Source organism: Podarcis gaigeae, assembly GCF_964106915.1.
Source record: "Podarcis gaigeae genome assembly, chromosome: 8".
In the NCBI taxonomy this organism is placed as follows: Eukaryota; Metazoa; Chordata; class Lepidosauria; order Squamata; family Lacertidae; genus Podarcis; species Podarcis gaigeae.
In genome coordinates, this window is record NC_139684.1 from 41,937,883 (window position 1) to 41,957,758 (window position 19,876).

A 19,876-nucleotide genomic window follows, 5' to 3' on the forward strand; every position below is an offset into this window, starting at 1 on the left:
GCAGAAATTTCAGGAATGACATGGGGCTTGTAGACTGGGTTGCCAGAAGAATTGAAGCCTTTGAGCCTGTTGCGCATCCATATTTTGCCCTGTGATCTTATTAGTATTATCAGGTGACCAGTCAGGAACCTTACAGTCCACTTCTGTGTGTTCCATGGCAAGTGGACTTGTAGTCAGTGCTGTTTAAATCCATCACCAGATGCAAGCTGCACTGGGTTCTGTTCCACTTGGGATATCCTAGTTAATTAAAGTTCTAGCACAAGTCTTTGGGGAGGAGCCTGGAACTTAGGAAGCTGCCATATACAAAGTCAGTCCATTGGTCCATCTAGACCAGCATTGTGTACAATGACAGGCAGCAGCTCCCCAGATTTCGGACAGGGAACAATCACAGTCTTATCTGGAGATGCCGAGGATTAAACCTGGGAGGGTAGATTCTCTAGCACTGAGCTGCAGCCCTTCCCATAGAATGGAGGGACTTCTTTTCATCCCTCCGTATTGTGAGGAGTGTCCCATTTGTTCCTTCTCTGCTTCCAGTTTCTGATCCAGAAGAGGTCCTTTCCTCTTATTCCATGACTGCTAATCAAACTCGGGAGGCTTTGGGGAGGAACTTCCATTGAAAGCTTTTTGGAAGCTCAAGCTGACTTCTTTAGGTGATGCTAAAATCCCAGATTCAGCTTGTGTTGAAAAGCCCCAGAGCAAAAGGCAAAGTGGAGTTGGCAATGCCCAAACCCTAAATCACTCCTGATTTGCAAAGTTGAGCTGGCAACATGTTGCGTCGCGCTCTCTGCCGTGCCCGCCTGGCTTCAGGCACCGTGGGCACCCGCCTTTGCCAGCTGGGCACGCCTGGCCCCGCAGGGCCCTCTTTCACCTTGGATAGGATGCTTGAAACCTGTGATTAAAAAGTAGGCAGGCCATATGACACATGCACACTTACCTGTGCAGTTATGCTCCTGACCCTACAGTGCAAGGCTTGGTTAAGTTTCCCTGTTAAGCTTCTCTGGCAGTGTTGAGGGCTGTGTAGGCATCTTGTGGCCTTAGACCAGGGGTGAGGAACTGGGGGCCAAATGCAGTCCCTCCTGGCCTCTTTGCTTAACCCTTGGGGCACCCACCAGGACACCTTCTCCTCTAGCACTTTTGCCTTGCTGCCATGTAAAGTCTTTTGCAGTGAAAACACACCTGTCTTAATGGAAGCACAAAGCCAGACTTGAAACTTTGGCATTTCTTCCGGAAGCTCAGTATGGCAGCTGAAATTATATTTGGGAGAGAATTAAGCAGAGTTGGCATCACATCACATCTAGCATGATTTCCTTTTCTACATAAATGTGCACATACTTGTCCCCCCCCCCCTTTCAAACTGGCACTGCCCTGTGCTGGATTACTCAGTAGGCAGACTAGGAATATCCTTAAGGCACCAGTAAAGCAGGAGCACAAAACAAAAATGAGAATTTTTGTTGGAAACAATTGGACATTTCAAAAAAACAACATTGAGGTAGTTATCATGGGAAAAATAATAACATGGTTAGACTTTCTTACTTCTTCTTCTTCTTCTTCTTATTTATTATTATTATTATACCAGGATCACAGGGCAGTTTACAGTTTTAAAACACAAAAATACATAACACAACAACAATCAAAACAATATCCCCCTCCCCTGTTTAAAAGGTAGTTGATTGTTTAACAGCCAAAGTCCTGAGTGAAGAGGAATGTTTTCACTTGGCACCTAAAGATATGTAATGAAGGCACCAGGTGAGCCTCCTCAGGGAGAACATTCCACAAAGGGGGGGGGCCACCACAGAAAAGGCCCATTCTTGTGTTGCCATCCTCTGAATCTCTCTTTTTATTATTTATCCCCACCTAAACCAAGGGGGGCGTCCTACAAGCATAGACTGAAATAATGTGAGGAAATCAGATCCGGCCATGAATTGCACAGGACATATATGCATGTAAACATTTTGGCATGCATGTAAGTTTTGTGCCATTTCAGAAATAACACTTTGCGGTTCAGTATTGTTTTGATTTTAACTGTCTATGTGGCGGCAGCATAATCTTCTCAGTGCTTAGGACCTCTAAAGGTCTTAATCCCTCCCTGGCGCTGCCCCTCTCCATGTCTGCAGCAAAGTTGCTATTCTCTGCGCTCTTGAGTTGCTCCATCTCTCGTGGCCTCTTGCTGAAACCAAGAACAGCCAGCAAGCTTTCCTTGGGCAAATCTGTACCGCAGATGAAGGTGTTTTGTTCCTGGCTGTGTTGTGAGCCAAGCAAAGACACTTAATTAGCTTGTGTTCTGTTGGCCTGGAAGCCCAGTTGGCCGGCTTCTTACTTCTTCATCCTTTTGTGGCCTCTGATCCAAATCTTCTGAGCGGCTCAAAAGCCAGAGGAAATAGGCTTAGGGAGAAGCAAGTCAGACTACTGCAGGGCGTTCTGTCTTGAGAGCCAGGAAGAGGACGTGCCATGAGAAAGGCTGCAGCGTTTGGGACTTTTGGTTTAGAGAAAAAGGCAAGAAAGAAGTAATACGATGGACGTTTATAAAATGATGCATGGCATGGAGAAAGTGGGCGGAGAACAGATTTTTCTCCCTCCCTCATAATACTAGAACTCGTGGATATGAATGTTGGAAGATTCAGGACAGATAGAAGAAAGTATTTCTTCATGCAGTCATAGTGAAACTATGGAACTTGCTGCTACAGAAGACAGTGATGGACAACTTTAAAGAGGACAACTTCATGGAGGAGCTATCAATGGCAACTACCCTGATGGCTATGCTCTGCCTCCAGAGGTAGAAGCAGTAATGCTTCTGAAGACCAGTTGCTGGAAAACACAACTGGGGAGAGTGCTGTTGTGAGTTTCCTGCAGGCATCTGGTTGGCCACTGTGAGAACAGGGTGCTGGCTACACGGGCCATTGGCCTGATCCAGCAGGCTCTTCTTATTTTCCCAGGAGTTGCTTTCCACAGCATTGTCTATTGGCCTCAGCCAGCATGGCCAGGCTCCCATCAGCCCCTGCATTACACAGCCATGCCGGCTGGGGCACATTGTGAAGTTGGCATCCCCAGAAACTGGAGGGCAGCAGACGGGCAAAGGCTGTTGAGTTTTGCAAGCAGGCAGAATGATGCAATGGGGTCTGCTCGAGATGGGAATGCCCTGATTGGGGCCTCTTGTTGGGGCAAAAGCTATCAGATGAGGAAGAATCTTGCTTTGGGGGTTTGATGTGGTGGCGGCTAATGAGGTTGGGCTGAGGCAGGATGAGCCCCACCTTGTTTGTGAGAAGCCTTCCAGACAAAGTGAGGAGCAGGATGGTACAGGATGCCTGGCGTTCGTTCCCAGGCGCTGGCCTTGTGCGAACACCAGGGGCTCTTCAACTTGAGTTAATAATGTGCTTTTAGCCCAGCAGGGGAGGAGGAAATCTGGCAGCCAAGGCCCCATTTGTGTGTGTGCTCGTCTCAGTACATTTTAATAATAGCACTTCATGAGTGTTTGCTAACAAACTTTGCACTCCTAAACTGCAGCGGAGAAGAATTAAGTCTTCCTTTTGTAACAAGGAGAGAGAAGGAAAGTTCATTTTTGTTTTGCCCTGAATTCACATTAGCGGTTTGGGCACTCTTGGATTGGGGTCCTGAATCTCCCCCTACTTTTTTAGGGCAAAGTAGATGTTGGGTACCCTCTTTGAAGCTCTGCAGCTCATAGCACATGCTTCACACTCAGACGGTCTTGGAATTCCAGCCCCCAGTCAGGATCTCAAAATCTGGGGAGCCGCTACCACTCCATGCAGAGCAGGGGCTGGGCAGAAAGTAGAGCTCAGTCTATCGGTAGACTTGAACTAGATGTGACTAAGAGTTTTTGACCAGTGCTAGAAACTCAGATATATAAGCTAGATGCCAAATGGCTCCTTAAACCAAAGTTACAGTACCAAAACGGAATGTCTAGTTGCCATTTGGGGGCAAGACATCTTAAAGTCTTATTTTTTAAATGATGGACTGACTGGGACATCTGGCTACTTCAGCTGACAACCTAGGTTAAGAGCTTTGAGAACTTAAAGAATAAAAGTCATTTGATCCTGGGACAGTCCACACATATCTTGGCCTATTCCAACCTCTCTTTCTTGATGGTGACTGCTCCTGCTCAGGCTGCACAGAAAAAGCATTTTGGTTCCGGAAATTCATTCTGATTGTGCAGATAAAATATAACCAGTGGAATTCTACAAGATGTGGTGGTATTAGTGTGTGAAAACAGTCCAGATCCAATGATCCCAGGCATGCACCTCCAGATGGTGGAAATGTCAGGCACCATCCTGGTACCCAGGCATCTTCACTTGGTCACAAGTAGTTGATCCCTTGCTTTTGACTCCTTGTTTAACAAGAGCGGCAACCAAAGGATGCTTTTCATCCAAAGTGGGCTGCTGAAATTAAAACAAGGAGTGGGCTCTGGGACTGTGAGCTCATTTCAGTTCTCCAACTGGACATTTCATGTCGCAAGAGGAAGGGGTGTAGCTCAGTGACAGAACATGCAGAAGATCCCGGGTTCACTCACGGGCAGGATCAGGACTGTCCAATGTCAGAAACTTTGGAGAAGCCACTGCCAGTCAGTGTAGACAACACTAAGTTCTAAAGTTGGGGTAGCTTTGGGCATTTTGTCTACATATATAATTAACATTCTGCCAGGACCCAAGACCAGCACCCCTGGGACTCTTGGCTCCATCTCAAACCCACTTAGTGTTGGGAGATCAGAAGACTTACGGTGCCTTCGGACCATTGTGGGGGCCTTTGAGGTATTGCCTTCATTGCCTTTTATCTTGTCAATTATATCAACTGTTCCTTTCCCCATTTTAGGCCTACCTATACTCATCTTAAATAATTGCAGTTAATAGCCCCTTTATGCCAGCTATCCAGCCCTGTTAGGACTATGCATCCATGGCATGAAAATTAGGCATTCCAGGCATGAAACAACTCAAATTTTCTTTCTTTCTCCCCTCTTCCTCCCACAAAAGAGCCCTTGGGTGGTAATTAAAAAGGACAGGCCACCATTTCCAGCAGTTCTGCCCTCTTAAGAACTGCGGACGGAAGGCTGTTGTTGGAGCTCGTTAATTTTAATTTGGTTAATTTTAGAGCCGAGTGTGGTTGGAGAGGCATCTGAGCTTGGCGCCGTGGTGGGGGAACCTTGGCTTGTCCCAGCAGCTGTTGCTGTGTTGCGAGGGCATTTATGGTTAACCGGTTGAATTAAGAAGAGGGGGCTGGAGGGTGTGCTGGGGAAGAAGGGAAGACTAGCAAGGATGCCTGTAAATGGAGAAGGCCATTTTGAACTGCAGCAGGTTCTTAGGAGGGGGTGGCACCAACCTGGTGGCATCATATTCTATAGCAATGTAAGCACCACCTGTCTCTTGCCATCCTCCTCCAGTGATTTAATAGTTTGCTTGCAGTTAGAAGACCTGTGTCGTGCCCATGGGCCAAAACAGCTACATAGCTTATAACCTTGAGAGCATCAGGTTGATCTTCAGGTTGAACCTAGCCCTACTACTTGGGGAAATTGGAAGCTGTTCCTGGGATCTTTTCAGGACAGATAAAGAAAGTACTTCTGCACACAGCACGTAGACAACCTGTGTAACTCACTGCCACAAGAGGCAGTGCTGGGCACCAACTAGGATGGCTTTAAAAGAACATCAGACCTATTCGTGGAGGAGAGGACTATTGGTGACTACTTGCAAGAGGGGAGAGAGCTCTTGTGCTTGAATCCTGCTTGCTGGTTCCCCACATGGTTGGCCATTGTGAGAGCAGGATGCAGCCTAGATGGGCCATTGCCCTGGTCCAGCAGGCTCTTCGCTTCTTATGTGCAAAATTCATCAAGCCGTATCCAGACTAAATGTAACAGGATTGAACTCACGGTGCTTGGTTGAGTCATTGGTGGCATGTCTTTCCCCCGCACCTGTGAGTCATGATGCCACGTGGGGGTGAGCAAGCCTGAGAACCCTGCAGTTAGCGGTGCTGGTGGTGGAAAGCCTCCAGAGGGCAGGATCCCAGAGATCTCCCTCAACAAAGCCTTCTTTGGAAACGCACTTGCCTTGCCCGTCCGTTGGGCTCTCTCCTCCTCTCCTCTGCTGCCTTGTTCTAGCTAGTGATGCTGGCAGCAGGCCGCCCAACAAGTAAAAAGCCTAGTGAACTGTTCTGTGTAGTTCATGGAAGAAAGCTGCTTTTGTTGCAAATTTGTCTTCCCCTCCTTTCCCCCTCACCTCATTGTGAGTCGCTGGAATGTGGAGTTTGAGAAAGGGTGAAGAGTTAAACCCCAAATGCAGCCGCAGCGCCCATGTGACTGGGCTCTCTGGGCTCTTAGCGCCCTAAGACAAATCACATGTGAGGCAGCAGGGAGGTCAGGTGGCCAACAGTGACCTTCCCAGATCCCTTTTCTACCCCTCCAGGCGCACCTGGGGGCTCCGTCTTCAGAAGGGAGCCAGGAAACGGGAACTCCTATGTTCTCAGCCTCCCTGTTCTGGAGGAGCCCGGGTTTGGCCTCCAGATCAAAAGGCATGAAACGAAACGTCCACCGAGACGTCTTCAGAACTAAAATAAACGCAGCAAACGTGCTGGAAGTGTCTTCAACAATTGAAGACCACCCCTCCCCTCCTCTCCCCTTATATATATTTTTTCCTGGGCTGTTTCCATTCAAGAACGGATGAATAACAGGAACTCCAAATATTTGGACCCTTCCCACAGTTGACAGGGACGTGAGCATTTGAGGGTTTTCTTGGGCGCCTCGGGAACTGGAGGAATCCTTTATGTCCTCACCAAGGTGTGTGTGTGTGTGTGTGTGTGTGTGTGTGTGTGTGTGTGTGACTGCAGCACTTTGGTTGAAACTTTGTGCTCCTCTTGCCTTGAAAATCCTTGTGGGGCTGGCCTCTGGGGCTGAACTGTAGGCTCTGTCACTCTGCCAGAAGCCGTCTTTGCAATTGCTTCCTCGGAGCTTAAGATGAGAAATGACAGAGTTGCCGCTTGGCTAAGATTGTAGCAGGCATTCTGGGTGGCATGGGATACTTGGGCGCTTGGGTTCAGTTGCTCGGGGCGCCTTGCGGACATGATCCAGTTTGCATGCTGAAGGCCTCAGGTTCCCTTTCCGGCAAATCCCAGCATTGAAGGGCAGAGCTCAGGGGCAGAGCATCTGCTTTGCATGCAGAATGTCCTTGGTTCAGTCATAGGCATCTCCAGGTAAGACTGGGAATGTTGCCAGTCTGAAAACACCAGAGAGCTGCTGCCAGTCAGTGTGGGCAGTACTGTGCTGGATGAACCGGTGGCCTAACTCTGTTCCTTTCTGTATTGGGGAGAGAATTGTTTCCTTGGTATGGAACATAAAGAGGAAACGGAAGGGCTGCTTTAGGTCAAAACCGGCTGGCTAGCTAATCTCTTGTTGTTTGGACCCCCTTCTTCCTTGGATGTGGACCAGGGCTGGGGAATCATTTTTCAGCCTGAGAGCCACATTCCCTTCTTTGGCCACCTTCTGAGGGCCACGTGCCGGTGGTGGGCAGGGCCAGAGATAAAGTGGGTGGGGCAACAATGGTGAACTTCACCTTTCTACAGTAGGCTGGTTTCCACATACAAGCATCCCCTCTGTCCAGCCAAGCAAAAGCACTAAGGCAACAGTCAAGCAGAAGATCCTTGGTTCAGTCCCTGGTATCTGCAGGTAAGCCTAGGATAAACTCCTACCTGAATCCTTTGCCTGCAGCCAGTGTAGAGATAAAACTGAGCTAGGTGATTCTGTATAAGGCCCTTTCCTTTTTTCTATTGCGTCCAGCATAAAGCTGCTCACCCATTCAGAAGAAATGTATTCTTACAGCTTCAGCCATAAAAAGGGCTCACTGAAATGGAGACACTGTATTTGAACACCTTGTGGTTTTTTTTCCCCCCTCCCCCTGCATTTTTACCCTGTGAAGATGGTCCTGGAATCCTGAGCCCTGACCACTCCTTTGATGGCACGAAATTGGAGGTTGGGAACATCGTCCTGGCCTTGTATAGCGGTCTCTTCGCATATGGAGGCTGGTGAGTTCTGTGTTCAAGCATCCTAGGCGCACATCCGCACTTGACATTTAAAGCACTCTTATACCACTTTAACAGCAACAGCTTCCCCCCCCAAAGGATCCTGGGAAGTGTAGTTTGCTATGGGTGCTGAGAGTTGCTAGGAGACCCCATTCCCCTTGCAGAGCTATGATTCCCAGAATTCCCTGGGAACACAGACTTACTGAAAAGGCCCTGCCTTCCATTGCTCTCAGTATCCCTTCTGCAGGGGTTGGCACTCAGACCAGGGCCTCCCATCCACATTTTAATGAATGGGGAGGTGTGTGGATTTTTGGCACACGCATGGCAGGCTTGCCTGACATGATAAGTCACAGGTAATGGGTTACTGTGGACAGCTCCCTCATAACTCCTCTTCTAGCAGGAGCAGCAGATCACAATCCATGGCTCAGCCCCTCATTTGAAGAGGGGACTGCAGTTTTGCTCCAAACAAATCACAATCAGAAGACTATGTTCTGTGCTCAGTTCCTCAGTTGTGGTTTGAATAGAGAGTAATGCTCCAGGATTGCTAATTCAGGTGCCACTGTTATGTCCATGGTTTGTTCCTGTCAGGAGAGGAGCCATCTGCATTCGTGATAAAACAATTACCTGTGGCTTCCTGTGCCACGCAAGTGAGACCAGCGTGTGTGAGAGAGAAATCTTTCCTAACCTGCAACCTTTACACCTCTTATCAACCTAGACTTACTCTCCCACTGAAGTCAATCAACATGGCTAACTTGGGCTTATTAATTTCAGTGGGTCTACTCCAATTTGATTGAGTTGGATGCAACCCTATAATCAAGGGCAGAATGCCTCTTCTCCCACTCAGCAAGCTGAATTACTTTTAAAATCTTTGTCCTTTGCAGGAATTACTTGAATTTTGTCACGGAAGAGATGATCAACCCTTACAGGTAAGAGGTTTCTTTTCATAGAGTCATAGAATTGTAGAGTTGGAAGGGACTGTGGGGGTCACCTACTCCAACCCCCTCCAATGCGGGACTCTTCTGGCCCAACGTGGGGCTCGAACCCCACGACCCTAAGATGAAGAGTCTCATGCGCTAGCAACTGAGCTATTAGTTCTGTTCTGTTTCTTTTGCTCTTCTTTTGCCTCTGGGCAACTCATTGATGAAGGAAGGAGCTGAGCATTCGCCTCTCATCCTTGTTCACCGAAAGTCCCCTAACTCGCCTGCCACAAACTGCCCCACCAGGTGCCTTGCACACAGAACAACAAAATGGCTGCTGGGAGGGGGCGTTGGTATCGGGTTCAATATGGTGTTTGTGGGTGGTTGTTGCAGCACAGCTTCCTTGCACTTTTGTGCACTGCGTTGGCCCGTGAAACAGCCTCCCTGGTGATCAGATATTGCTGTACAGATACTTGCCACCACTCAACGCTTTTACTGCCATCAGTTGGTTGGATTGCCTCTTGGTTTTCTAGGAAATAGGCTTCCAACAGCTGAATGGCAGGTTGAAAACTCAACAGGTAAAGCTTCCTCCAGCACTGTCTCTAGGCAAAGCTCCTCCTGTCAACAGATTCATATATTATTAAAAAATATTTATGTACTCTTGTTCATAAAAAACAACACCAGAGCGGTTTACAGCAATTGTACAAATAAACCCGTACTTGCTATGGCTGTCCTAAGCCTTGGACACCCGGTGCTGGGTGTGTGTTTGTGTGCCTTTTACACAAATCCCCAAGTTCCAAGAAAAAGTGCAGCACAAAACAATTAAAACTTAATTCCTTAATTGGAAAGCCCATTAAAATACAATTTAAACCTGGAAATGGTTTTTTAGTGTCCTCACCTAGCTCTCATAGATCAATATTTATTGATCTCTGTTCTCCAGATGCCCATCCTTATAAAGCCAAAGCAGCCACACAAGCAATAGGAAGATCAGGCAGCTTGGGAGGGAGACCCCAAATTTTGCAGACATTCAAAATAACTTAAAGCTAAGGGCGGATTTGTAGCAGGCCCTGGTTTCAGAATCCTAAAATAAGGCTTCATCTGCTGCAGGAGCTGTGATTGACTTAGAGATTTTCAGCGTTTCTCCAGAACTTGTTTTTTGCATAATAAGAGTCACCAACTTTCTTTTCGGGCAGTGCTCCTGTGCCTCTTGACAGCTTTGTGGCATGCAGAGAAGCCTGGCTGGCAAAACTCTTCTGGGGTCGGAGATGAATTTTGCTTCTCAGTCATGTAGCTGTTGAAGAGCACTGTCGCTTAGCAATTTCGTTATGGACTCCCTTTTCCCCACAAGTCATTACGTACCATGTTATATACCATGGGAGGAGTGGCCCTGTTTCACCAGACACCAAATATGGAAGCCTTAAAAATTGGGCAGTTCAGGGAGAATTCAGATAGCAGGCTTCGTGTTTATTGTTTCAACCAGAAATCTGGTGGTGTGTTAAGAAAAGCTTTGCTGAACCTGGCTAAGCATCCTGTTGCCTGCAGCATTGAACCTGGTGCCCCAATAGGAAGCCCACAAGCAGGACCTGAGTGCAAGAGCAGCATCTCTCCCCACTCACACACCCCAGTATTCATAGGCATGCAGCCTCCAGCAGTGAGGAACAGCATTGCCATCCTGACTAGAAGCCACCAAGAGCCTTGTCTTCCACAAAATCTTCTAATTCACATGTGCAAAGCAGGATTTTGCAGCAAAGTGTGTTGGAATCGGATATGCCTGTTCTGATTCACGCACAGCCCTAAGAAGGCAGAAACCGCCTGCAGCGGGTGAGGTGGGGTCTGTGTTATTGTTCTTTCCTGGAGGCTGAGCCCCCTCTCCCAACTCCCCGCAATGCTTGGCAAAACTACAAAGGTTCGTACAGACTCAGTTCATCTGACCTGGATGCTTTATAACTTCTAAAGTATGTTTGTTGTGGCTGCAATTAGATTGTCAAACACAGCATGTCCACTGGCCTCTCCTGGCTTTCTGGTCTGCTTGTTGGTTACATGTAGCATCGAGGAGGTCTTCATTTTTTAAAACTTTCTTGGTTCTTTTAATGATTGGACTAAGGCAGGTAGGGCAGCTCAGCCTAACCCAGCCTGGTGCTTTCCAGATGTTTTGGACTACAACTCCCATCAGCTCTAGCCAGTGCAGCTGTGTGATGTCAGGGCTGACTGGGGCCAATGAGAGCTGAGGTCCAAAATATCTGGAGGCCACCAGATCTTGGGGAATAGGCTGGTCTATCTCCTTTGATTTGTTTGCCTTATTTCCTCCCTTGCCTGCTATAGCCCAGCCTGGCTATGCACTTGGAGTTTAAAAAGTGTTTTCTACCCAAACTAGGACATGTTCCTGATCCACAGCCAGCTGGCTTTGTGGGGTTTAATTCCACAATATGGCACGGAGGCAACTGTGAATCTCTGCCCCAGTCAGCCTACCAACTAAGCCAGCAAGAAGGATGTGTGGACTGTTTGCCTCAAGGCAGCATATGGCCTGACTTGCAGGCTCTTCCAAAGTAGCTGCCATTTTGCGAGGAGCAACATAGGAAGCAATGGAATATTTTGAACTGGGCAGTTACTCTGGTGTGGCTGGGGGTGGGAGAGCAAGTGGGCTTCCCTCAGGCATCTGATTCACCGCTGTGGGAAACAGGATGTGGAGCTAGATTGGCCTTTGGTTTGATCCAGCCGGGCTCTCCTAAGGGTCTTAAGATAAGCAGGAGGCTGTTTTCAATAGAAAATAGCTTTTTGTAGTGAGCTGCTCTGATCCCGGGGGAGAGGGGAGGAGATGGATTTTCTGCTGTCTTGCGTATGGCCTCTTAATCCTAAACGTGGTGGGGCTCTGCTGCTATATTCAGTTTTTCCCCTCCGTTGTAACTTGGTGATCCAACGTGTGTGCATGACTAAAAAATAATGTCCCTTCCGCTAATGCTGCAGTTGTGATGTGCATCATTGGTGCCCTGGGCCATCCCCCAGAGGTGATCTTAGAACCGCTTGCAAAACACTCTAACCCTCTCCCAACGTTTCCCCTCAGAAACCTGCCTCTGGCCATCATCATCTCCCTGCCCATCGTCACCTTGGTTTACGTCTTGACCAACCTGGCTTACTTCACAACGCTGTCTGTGGATCAGATGTTGGCATCGGAAGCCGTTGCTGTGGTAAAATATGGAGTGACTCACCTGGAAATGGCTGCTCTTTTAGCTAGCTCGCTTCTCTGGCTTTTTGACATTTCCCTGTGTGCAATCTGGACCTGGCCGCCTCATGCTATCTTGGAGTTCCATCTTTGCCATTCAGCCAACGCTGATCTTTCCCCGCTTCCACCCCCTCTGCGTTGGAGGATGCCATCGTGGCTCACATGACGATGAGCAGGGATAAGTGGAACGGTAGCCGAGGATATGCATCTGTCTGAGAAACCACCACCACTGGCTATAAGAGCAAATCAGAGCCTGTGTGGTCTCGTGATTAGTTTCCAAAGTGACACCTCACAGGGGGAAGTGCTGTGTCAGTATTGACGTGAAATGTCCTCTCCTTTCCTCCCCCCTTTTTCTTTTGAGGCCAGCTGTTGTTTTGTCGCTTGTAATTTTAAACACTTAGAGCATGCAGCTGCTACTGATTTATGCAGCCAGCGTGATGGTACCCTGGCTAGAGGGTTGGGGAGACCTTGGGTCAAATGGGAGCTGGCCCATAAAGCCCCTGTAGGGGAAGCCTCTGTCTCTCAGCCTTGCCGATCTCACAGGCTGGTTGTTGATGCTAAAACGGAAGGCAGTGTGGAAGAATCACACCTGTTCTCCTGAGTCCCCTAGAAGGAAGGGGAAGGGGGGAAATGTGACAGGTAACTTGCTCCTTGTTCTTAACGATTGCCAGCGCAATGAGCCTGCGAGAGAGATCAATTCTCAGTTGGCAGGAAGAGGAGAACCAACCCCTCTGTGTGCCTCACTGGGCTGAGGGTCTCCTGGGTTCAAGTCGGTCTGTGAATCACATGATCTTGCAAATCCAGTTTAGCCCACCTGGGCACTGTCACCTTCCCACTTCTTCACATGCTCATCTGTTGGCATCTCCTGGGCAAACCTCTGACACTCCTCTTCTTTCCTCCTTCTTGTTTGCTCATAGGATTTTGGGAACTATCACCTGGGCGTCATGGCTTGGATCATCCCCGTCTTTGTTGGCCTGTCGTGCTTTGGCTCAGTCAATGGGTCGCTCTTTACTTCATCTAGGTACGTGTCTTGCTCTTCTGGTGGAGTGGGAGAATCTCCTGTGGTGGCTGGAGGGTGGAAATGGGAGCTTGGGACCGAATGAAAAGCAGGCAATCCCATTAATACTTCTCCAGGATCTTTCAGGAGAACAACTTGCCTCATGTTTTCCATTTTTTTGCTGTGGAATACCTTCCACACTTCTTCTCTATTTATTGGTTGTGCCTTGTATCAGGACAGACTTGTGCACCTAGTGTCCAGCACTGCGATCTCTGGATGGCAGTGGCCTCCTGGGGTCTCAGGCAGATCAGGGTCTTTCCCCATCACCTCATTTGTAGCTGGAGATGCCGGGGATTGAACTGGGAGCCTTCTGCATGCCAGGGAATTGTTGTGCCCCTGACCTACATCCCCTCAATCCCATTGGAGAATATATCAGAGTGGCCCTTCCCTTTCACACTCTGCAGCGGACAGAGGCATGGAGGATTAGCTTCCTCCTTGTCTGAATGAAACTGGTGCAACTCCAGACAGAATCCTCTGAGGCACAGTAATTTGGCTCCCCAAACCTCACCAAGGAGCTCCTTCTAGCTGCACGGCCCTCTTAAAGTAATTTCAGGCAGTGTGATTGAACCGCAGTGTTGTTCTTTCCTCTCTCTCTTAGGCTGTTCTTCGTTGGTGCTCGTGAGGGACACCTGCCTTCTGTTCTGTCTATGATCCATCCCAGGCTCCTCACGCCGGTGCCTTCACTCGTCTTCACAGTAAGGAGGCCCACAGGGAAACCTCGATCCTTTCCATTTGAGAGGCAGTATAGGCAGTGATGACCCCAAACCTAGATGGCTTTACAAGACGATTACACAAATTCAGAGAGGAGAGGGATATCAATGGCTACATCTTACTTTCTTAAGTGGATTTTTTAGTTTAAAAAAAAGATAGTTCTGTTGGCACAACCATTACAACAAAATGGCCGGTGGTGTCAGGAGGTGGGGGGAGAGGATGCAGGTCCACCTTCAACAGTTCTGCTCATTCAAGTTTCAGTTTGGAGGGGGCGTGTATTATAATCAAAATATCTTCTACATTCATTAGGCAGAGAGTTAGCTGTCGGCTTTCCTTGCAGCTTGGTAAGCATCCAATTTCTGTTCCCAATGATACATCGCTATGTTTGGCGAGTGAGCTCTTCTGTCTGCTGCTGGATTGTTGTGATGGTGTTTACTCTTCCAGTGATGTAAAATGATAGGTTTGGCAACCTGCGGGCCGTGACTTACAAACCAGTTCCGCTGCCCTTGGAATAGAGTTCTCTAAACAGCAGCAATGCTGTTTTGTCAGTGGATTTTCAATCTGTTCTCAGGACCAGGTTTATACAGGCAGTGACCTCCGTCCAGAATTGAGAAGCAACCGTGTCATTCGGAGATGGTTTAGGAAGAGTTAGTTTTGCTTTTGAATTGGTGTGCCTTTCGTTTGCAGTGCCCAAGCAGCAGCACCTGTTGAACATATCCAGCTAGCCAAGGCTGCCTCTATCCTTGCTTGCTTCCAGCCCACCTTCTCATTTGGCTTATTACAGCTGCATCGCTTGAGTCCCTCAAAGCAGGGGAAGATCTGCCCTGATCTAAAGCTGTGGCACTTTATACCACCTTTGGGCTAGTAGTCTATTGTCCTGCTTGCCCCATCTGGGGCTGGGGGCAGGACACTGTGAAGCTGGAGAAAAGTTCATCCAAAACAATCAGGAGGGTTAGAGCAGCTTCCCCAAAATGTTTGGGGCTTGTTCACTCCTGCAGGAATTTTGATATGACTTTTAAAAGTGGATTGAGCAAATTCATGGGCAGTGGCTATCTGTCATTATGGCTAAATATGCTGCTTCTTTAGGAACATAGGAAGCTTCCTTATACCAACTCAGATTTGGTCCATCTTGCTCTGTTTGGTGGTGGTGGTTGTTGTTATTATTGTTATTATTACTGCTGCTACTGTTATTTAAATATGTATACCACTCTATACCTGCAGATCTCAATGGTTGACAGCATAAAATCACAATATAAAAACACAAAATATGTAATAAAAACAAAAACAAGAGCAACCCAACCATCCCTTCCCTCCCCAACACATTCTAAAAGGGCATCTGATATCAGTGTCTCTCCAGGATTTCAGGCAGGAGTCTCCCCAACCCTACCTGAAGATTGAACCCGGAACCCTCTGGTTGCAAGACAGATGCTCTGGCCCCACACTGCTTCTTTAGCTGGAGGTTTTGTCACAGAATACCAGCTGCTGGGGAGCAGTAGCAGCAGCAGCAGACGTTTGTCAGAGAGGGGTGGCTTTGTCCCCCACTTGCCAGCTTCCACATAGAGAAGCCGGGTGCTAAGATAGATGAGCCTTTGGTCAGATGGAGCAGGGCTGCTCTTGCATTCTTGTTTCCTCATGGACTGTTCTTTATAGATTTGGGGGACACAGCAGTGGAAGAGGCAGTGTTGGAGCCAGGGGAGGCAACATGGACAGCTGCATCACTCTCTTTGAGAGAGAGAGAGAGAGAGAGAGAGAGAGAGAGAGAGAGAGAGAAAGAAAGCAGAAGAGAGGTCCCAGCTTTGGCGGGGGGGGGGGGCACTCTGCAGCATTCCTGGCTGCCTCTTGCTGCTCGAAGAACTCCCTGCGGCACAGGCTGAGAGTGTGCCAGGATCCTCATGCCAGAGCCTGTGGTGACAAGGACAGCAAAGCTGTTCTCACCCAGCTTAAGCCAGCTGCTTCTCTTGAGAACAGCAGTGCATTGTCATCAACACCAGTGGATTTGGCCTGGCAGTGGGGAGCATGGTGTGGACAGCAGTCACGGACACTGGATTGGATCACCCTGCTGAAATGCACTCAGTTTTGACTAGGGGTGTGTGTGCGTCTACATAGAATTCACTTTCGCCTGACAATGCAGAAGGCTGCAGCAATTTTCAGAGAGGATGTATGTGGGATTAAGCCATGGATAGGAAACATCTGTAGCTCTGCAGGTGTCACTGGGCTCATACCCTCCAACATTTCTCTGATGAAAATAGAGGCGTCCCAAATAATACCACCCCTAATAATACCCCACCCATCTGACTGGGTTGCCTCAACCACTCTGGGCAGCTTCCAACACATATAAAAACATAATAAAACATTAAACATTAAAAAACCCTTCCCAATACAGGGCTGCCTTCAGATGGGGGTCAAATAACTCTATACCCTCCAACATTTCTCTGATGAAAATCGGAACATCCTAAGGAAAAGCAGGACATTCTGGGATCAAATCAGAAGCTGGGACGGCTTTTGTAAATCCGGGACTGTCCCTGGGAAATAGGGACACTTGGAGGGTCTGTGAACTCCAAGCCCCATCCACCCTAGCAGCCAGTATGCCTCATGGTTGCAGAGGGGTGTGTGTGTGTGATGGACTTACCATCTAGCAACATCTGGAGGGGTACCAACTCGCCACTACTGTGTTGAGCAAATCTTTTGCTTGAGAGATCAGAGTGCGGACCCCTGGCTGAGGTTTGGTAAGTTGTTCCAGAGAGCAGCTTCCATTTAATGGAGAACTGAGGGGTGTCGTAGGTTTTTTTTTTTAAGTTTTTGGGGAAACTGAGAAGGACTAGGCACCTTGCTTGTTTGAATTTCCTGCTTCTGTCTCCTGGTTCTATGCCTACCTCCACTGCACTCAAGTGCAAGAGCCACGTTTGTTTTCTAGTGGCTGCCATTCAAATGGCAAAATCGCCTGCGCTACCACGTCCTCCATTAATTCTCATTTTTGCAAGGGAGGGCAGGCATTAAAAGGCAATGATTGTCATTTGGGTCACTCCTGAATTTTATCAATCTGTTTCCTCTCCACTCCCCACTCCCCCCTTCCAAATCTGCAGTGCATCATGACTTTGCTCTATGCCTTCTCCAACGACATATTCTCGGTCATCAACTTCTTCAGCTTCTTCAACTGGCTCTGCGTGGCCCTGGCTATCATCGGCATGTTGTGGTTGAGATACAAGAAGCCAGAGCTGGAGAGGCCTATAAGGGTGAGAAGGGGATGTGGTGGCGGCAGCAGAAGAGTGGGAGTTATCATGGGGGATAAGGCTGTCAATGGCTGCCAGCCACGATGGCCATGCTCTGCCTCCACGGTCAGAGGCAGGTGCTGGGAATCGCAGCTGGGCAGACTTCTGATGTTGTGCTCAGGTCCCGCATCTGGTTGGCCGCTGTGAGAACAGGATGCTGGACTAGACGGGTCATTGGCTTGATCCAGCAGGGCTCTTTTTGTGGGCTCTGTTTATTGATTTACTATAATTTCATCCTGCTTTTCAGTCAGTTATTGTTTCCTAAACTGACTCATATCAATTAAAAAGTGAGAAGCTTCACCCTCAGATTTACAGACTAAAAAAGGAACTCGAGGCAAGTGGGAGAGGAGGGAAAAGGCATAGCTGGGCCATTACTTCAAGGCCAGAACCAAGTAGTGAACTGCAAGAGGGCTTTTACATTCAGCTGAGGACAGGCTGGTCTTCTCTTGCTTGTGTTTCTGCTTCAAAGGTCCCTGCAGATTTACCCCAATCTTTTGGGAGGCATTTAAGCACATGCCAGAAATTTTATGTTTACACTGTTAAAGTGGGAAGAAGCTCTCTTGTCACGCTAGCGTATAATAAATTAGCTTTATTTTTTAAATGGAGTTATTGGGGGTTGTAAAATGTGGGGGGAAGTGTGGGAGCCAGTGTGGTGTGGTAGTTAGAGTGTTTGATTTGGGAGACCACGGTTCGGATCCTCAACTGCCCATGAAGCTCACTGGATTGGACTTGGGCCAGTCACTGCCTCTCAGCCTGCCAACCTCACAGGGTTGTTGGGGGCGGGGGAGAGAACTACATGTCCCACCTTGATCTCCAAGTGGTCTAGAAAGGTTTTTAATTGAATTAAACAAAACTGAAGCAGTGAGTGGTTAATCCAGACCAATGGGGTTTCTTTCTATACTCAAATTGTCTGATTTTGCTGCTCTTTTGTGTCCCATCCCCCCGGCCCTTTCCCATGTACAGGTGAACCTCCTTTTGCCCATCTTCTTCATCCTGGCCTGCATATTCCTGATTGTCGTCTCTTTCTGGATGACCCCAAAGGAGTGTGGCATTGGCTTTGCCATCATTCTCAGCGGGGTCCCCGTTTACTACTTTGGGGTCTGGTGGAAAAACAAACCAAAGTGGCTTCTCCAGCTCATATGTGAGTCCCTTTTCTGGCTTGCAGGGTGATGGTGGCATTGTGCGGGTTAGGAATGGGTGCGAGAACAGTAATCCGTACTCTTGATCGCAGCATAATGGTATTAAATTGATTTGTGTAGGGGTTTTTTTAATCCCCTTTCGATAAATTGTTAAAAGTATGGGAGGAAAAATATATTATCTTTTGACACACTTGTGTGGGATAAATAACAAAAGAATCAGCTGGATGCCTGGTTTCAAAGGGTGGGACTAAACTCACTCTCCAGCAGGCGAGAGTCACTAGTAGCAGAGTTTGAACTCACAAAGTCAAACAGCAATAGGAATGTAAACCATTAAACTTTTTGCATGTCCTGTTCAGTCAGCTTGCAAAGTGCTCCCCTCTTTCTATTCCTCTTGCAATGAACAAACAACACACTGTTAAGTAAGTTTAAAATGCTTTACTTACAAAATGTTCCAAAGGTTAAATTCATGCATTTATCCAAGCAGCACCAAGAAGAACACAGGCATGCTACCCCCAGGCACACTTTTTTCCTGCCTGACTGAGAAAGACCAGTCAGGTTTTGTGGGGGCAGCTGGAATTCTAGGTTCTAGGAACTAGTATTTCTGCTAGATTGCCTCTTTGCATCTTCCAACCCTAACCCTCCACACACATTCAACCCCACCCCAGTCTTTGTAACCAGGAAGCCTGAACTCTGTAGGTAGGTTGCCTTATGCCAGCTGAGCAAATTCCCTTATGCTTACACATTTCCAGAGTCTGTGCTTGCTTGGTGGTGCCACGGGTGTGCAGAATACTCTCCAACCACATCCTTTGCCTGCCAGATATCCCCAGTTCAGTCCCTGGTCTCTCCAGGTTGAGCAGGGAAAACCTCTTCTGAGTGAAATCCCAGAGAGCCCGGTATTGAGCTGGGTGGACCAATGGTCTGCCTTGACAGAGGGCAGCCTCCTCTGTTCCTATAAGCAGAAAAGCCTAATATCTGGTTTATTTCACACAACTAAAATGCAACTTTAATCAGCTCCCAGTCACAGTTCTCTTAGCTCTCTCTTCTCCGACTCCCCTGTTGGCCTGTCTCTCTCCTTGTTAACTTTCCCGTCAGGCTAAGACCTTCCTATTCAGACGGGCCTTTGAAAACTAGGTGGAAATGATTTTGACCACTGGGCTGCTCTCAGGGCAATCAATATTTTCATGCTGGTTCTAAATGTGCTTTGTTGTGTTTTAGCTATTGCTTTTAACTAGTTTATCTTCACTATTTTGCATTTTATGAAGTTGTTTTAAAAATGCTGCAAGCCATCTTGAATTCCAAGTTGAGAGAAAGGTGGGATATAAAAATATATTAAACAACAACAACAACAACAACAACAACTTGAGGACAGCCAGCTTGTATATGTCCACTCCACAGAGCAAGTGTTGGGGGCCATTTGGTCTCCTGGCCTGCTCTGCTTCTTTTTCAGCCCCAGAAACAAAGTTCTGTTTGAACAGCTGAATCATGAGAAGTCTCACTGGATGGTGTCCATGTAACTAAACACCACCATCTGTCTCTCCGGGGGCTCGAGACGA

General features: G+C 48.0%; 1 protein-coding gene across 1 annotated transcript in view; it reads left to right on the forward strand.

Annotated features, from left to right (window-relative positions):
• SLC7A5 (solute carrier family 7 member 5) overlaps positions 1–19,876 on the forward strand; it is a 51,781-nt gene that overhangs the window by 23,728 nt on the left and 8,177 nt on the right. The window contains exons 3-9 of the mRNA XM_083754562.1: positions 7,908–8,013; positions 8,892–8,936; positions 11,989–12,112; positions 13,065–13,168; positions 13,803–13,899; positions 16,999–17,148; positions 18,148–18,325. Coding sequence (XP_083610688.1) covers positions 7,908–8,013; positions 8,892–8,936; positions 11,989–12,112; positions 13,065–13,168; positions 13,803–13,899; positions 16,999–17,148; positions 18,148–18,325 — 804 coding nt within the window. The remainder of the gene's footprint in view (positions 1–7,907; positions 8,014–8,891; positions 8,937–11,988; positions 12,113–13,064; positions 13,169–13,802; positions 13,900–16,998; positions 17,149–18,147; positions 18,326–19,876) is intronic.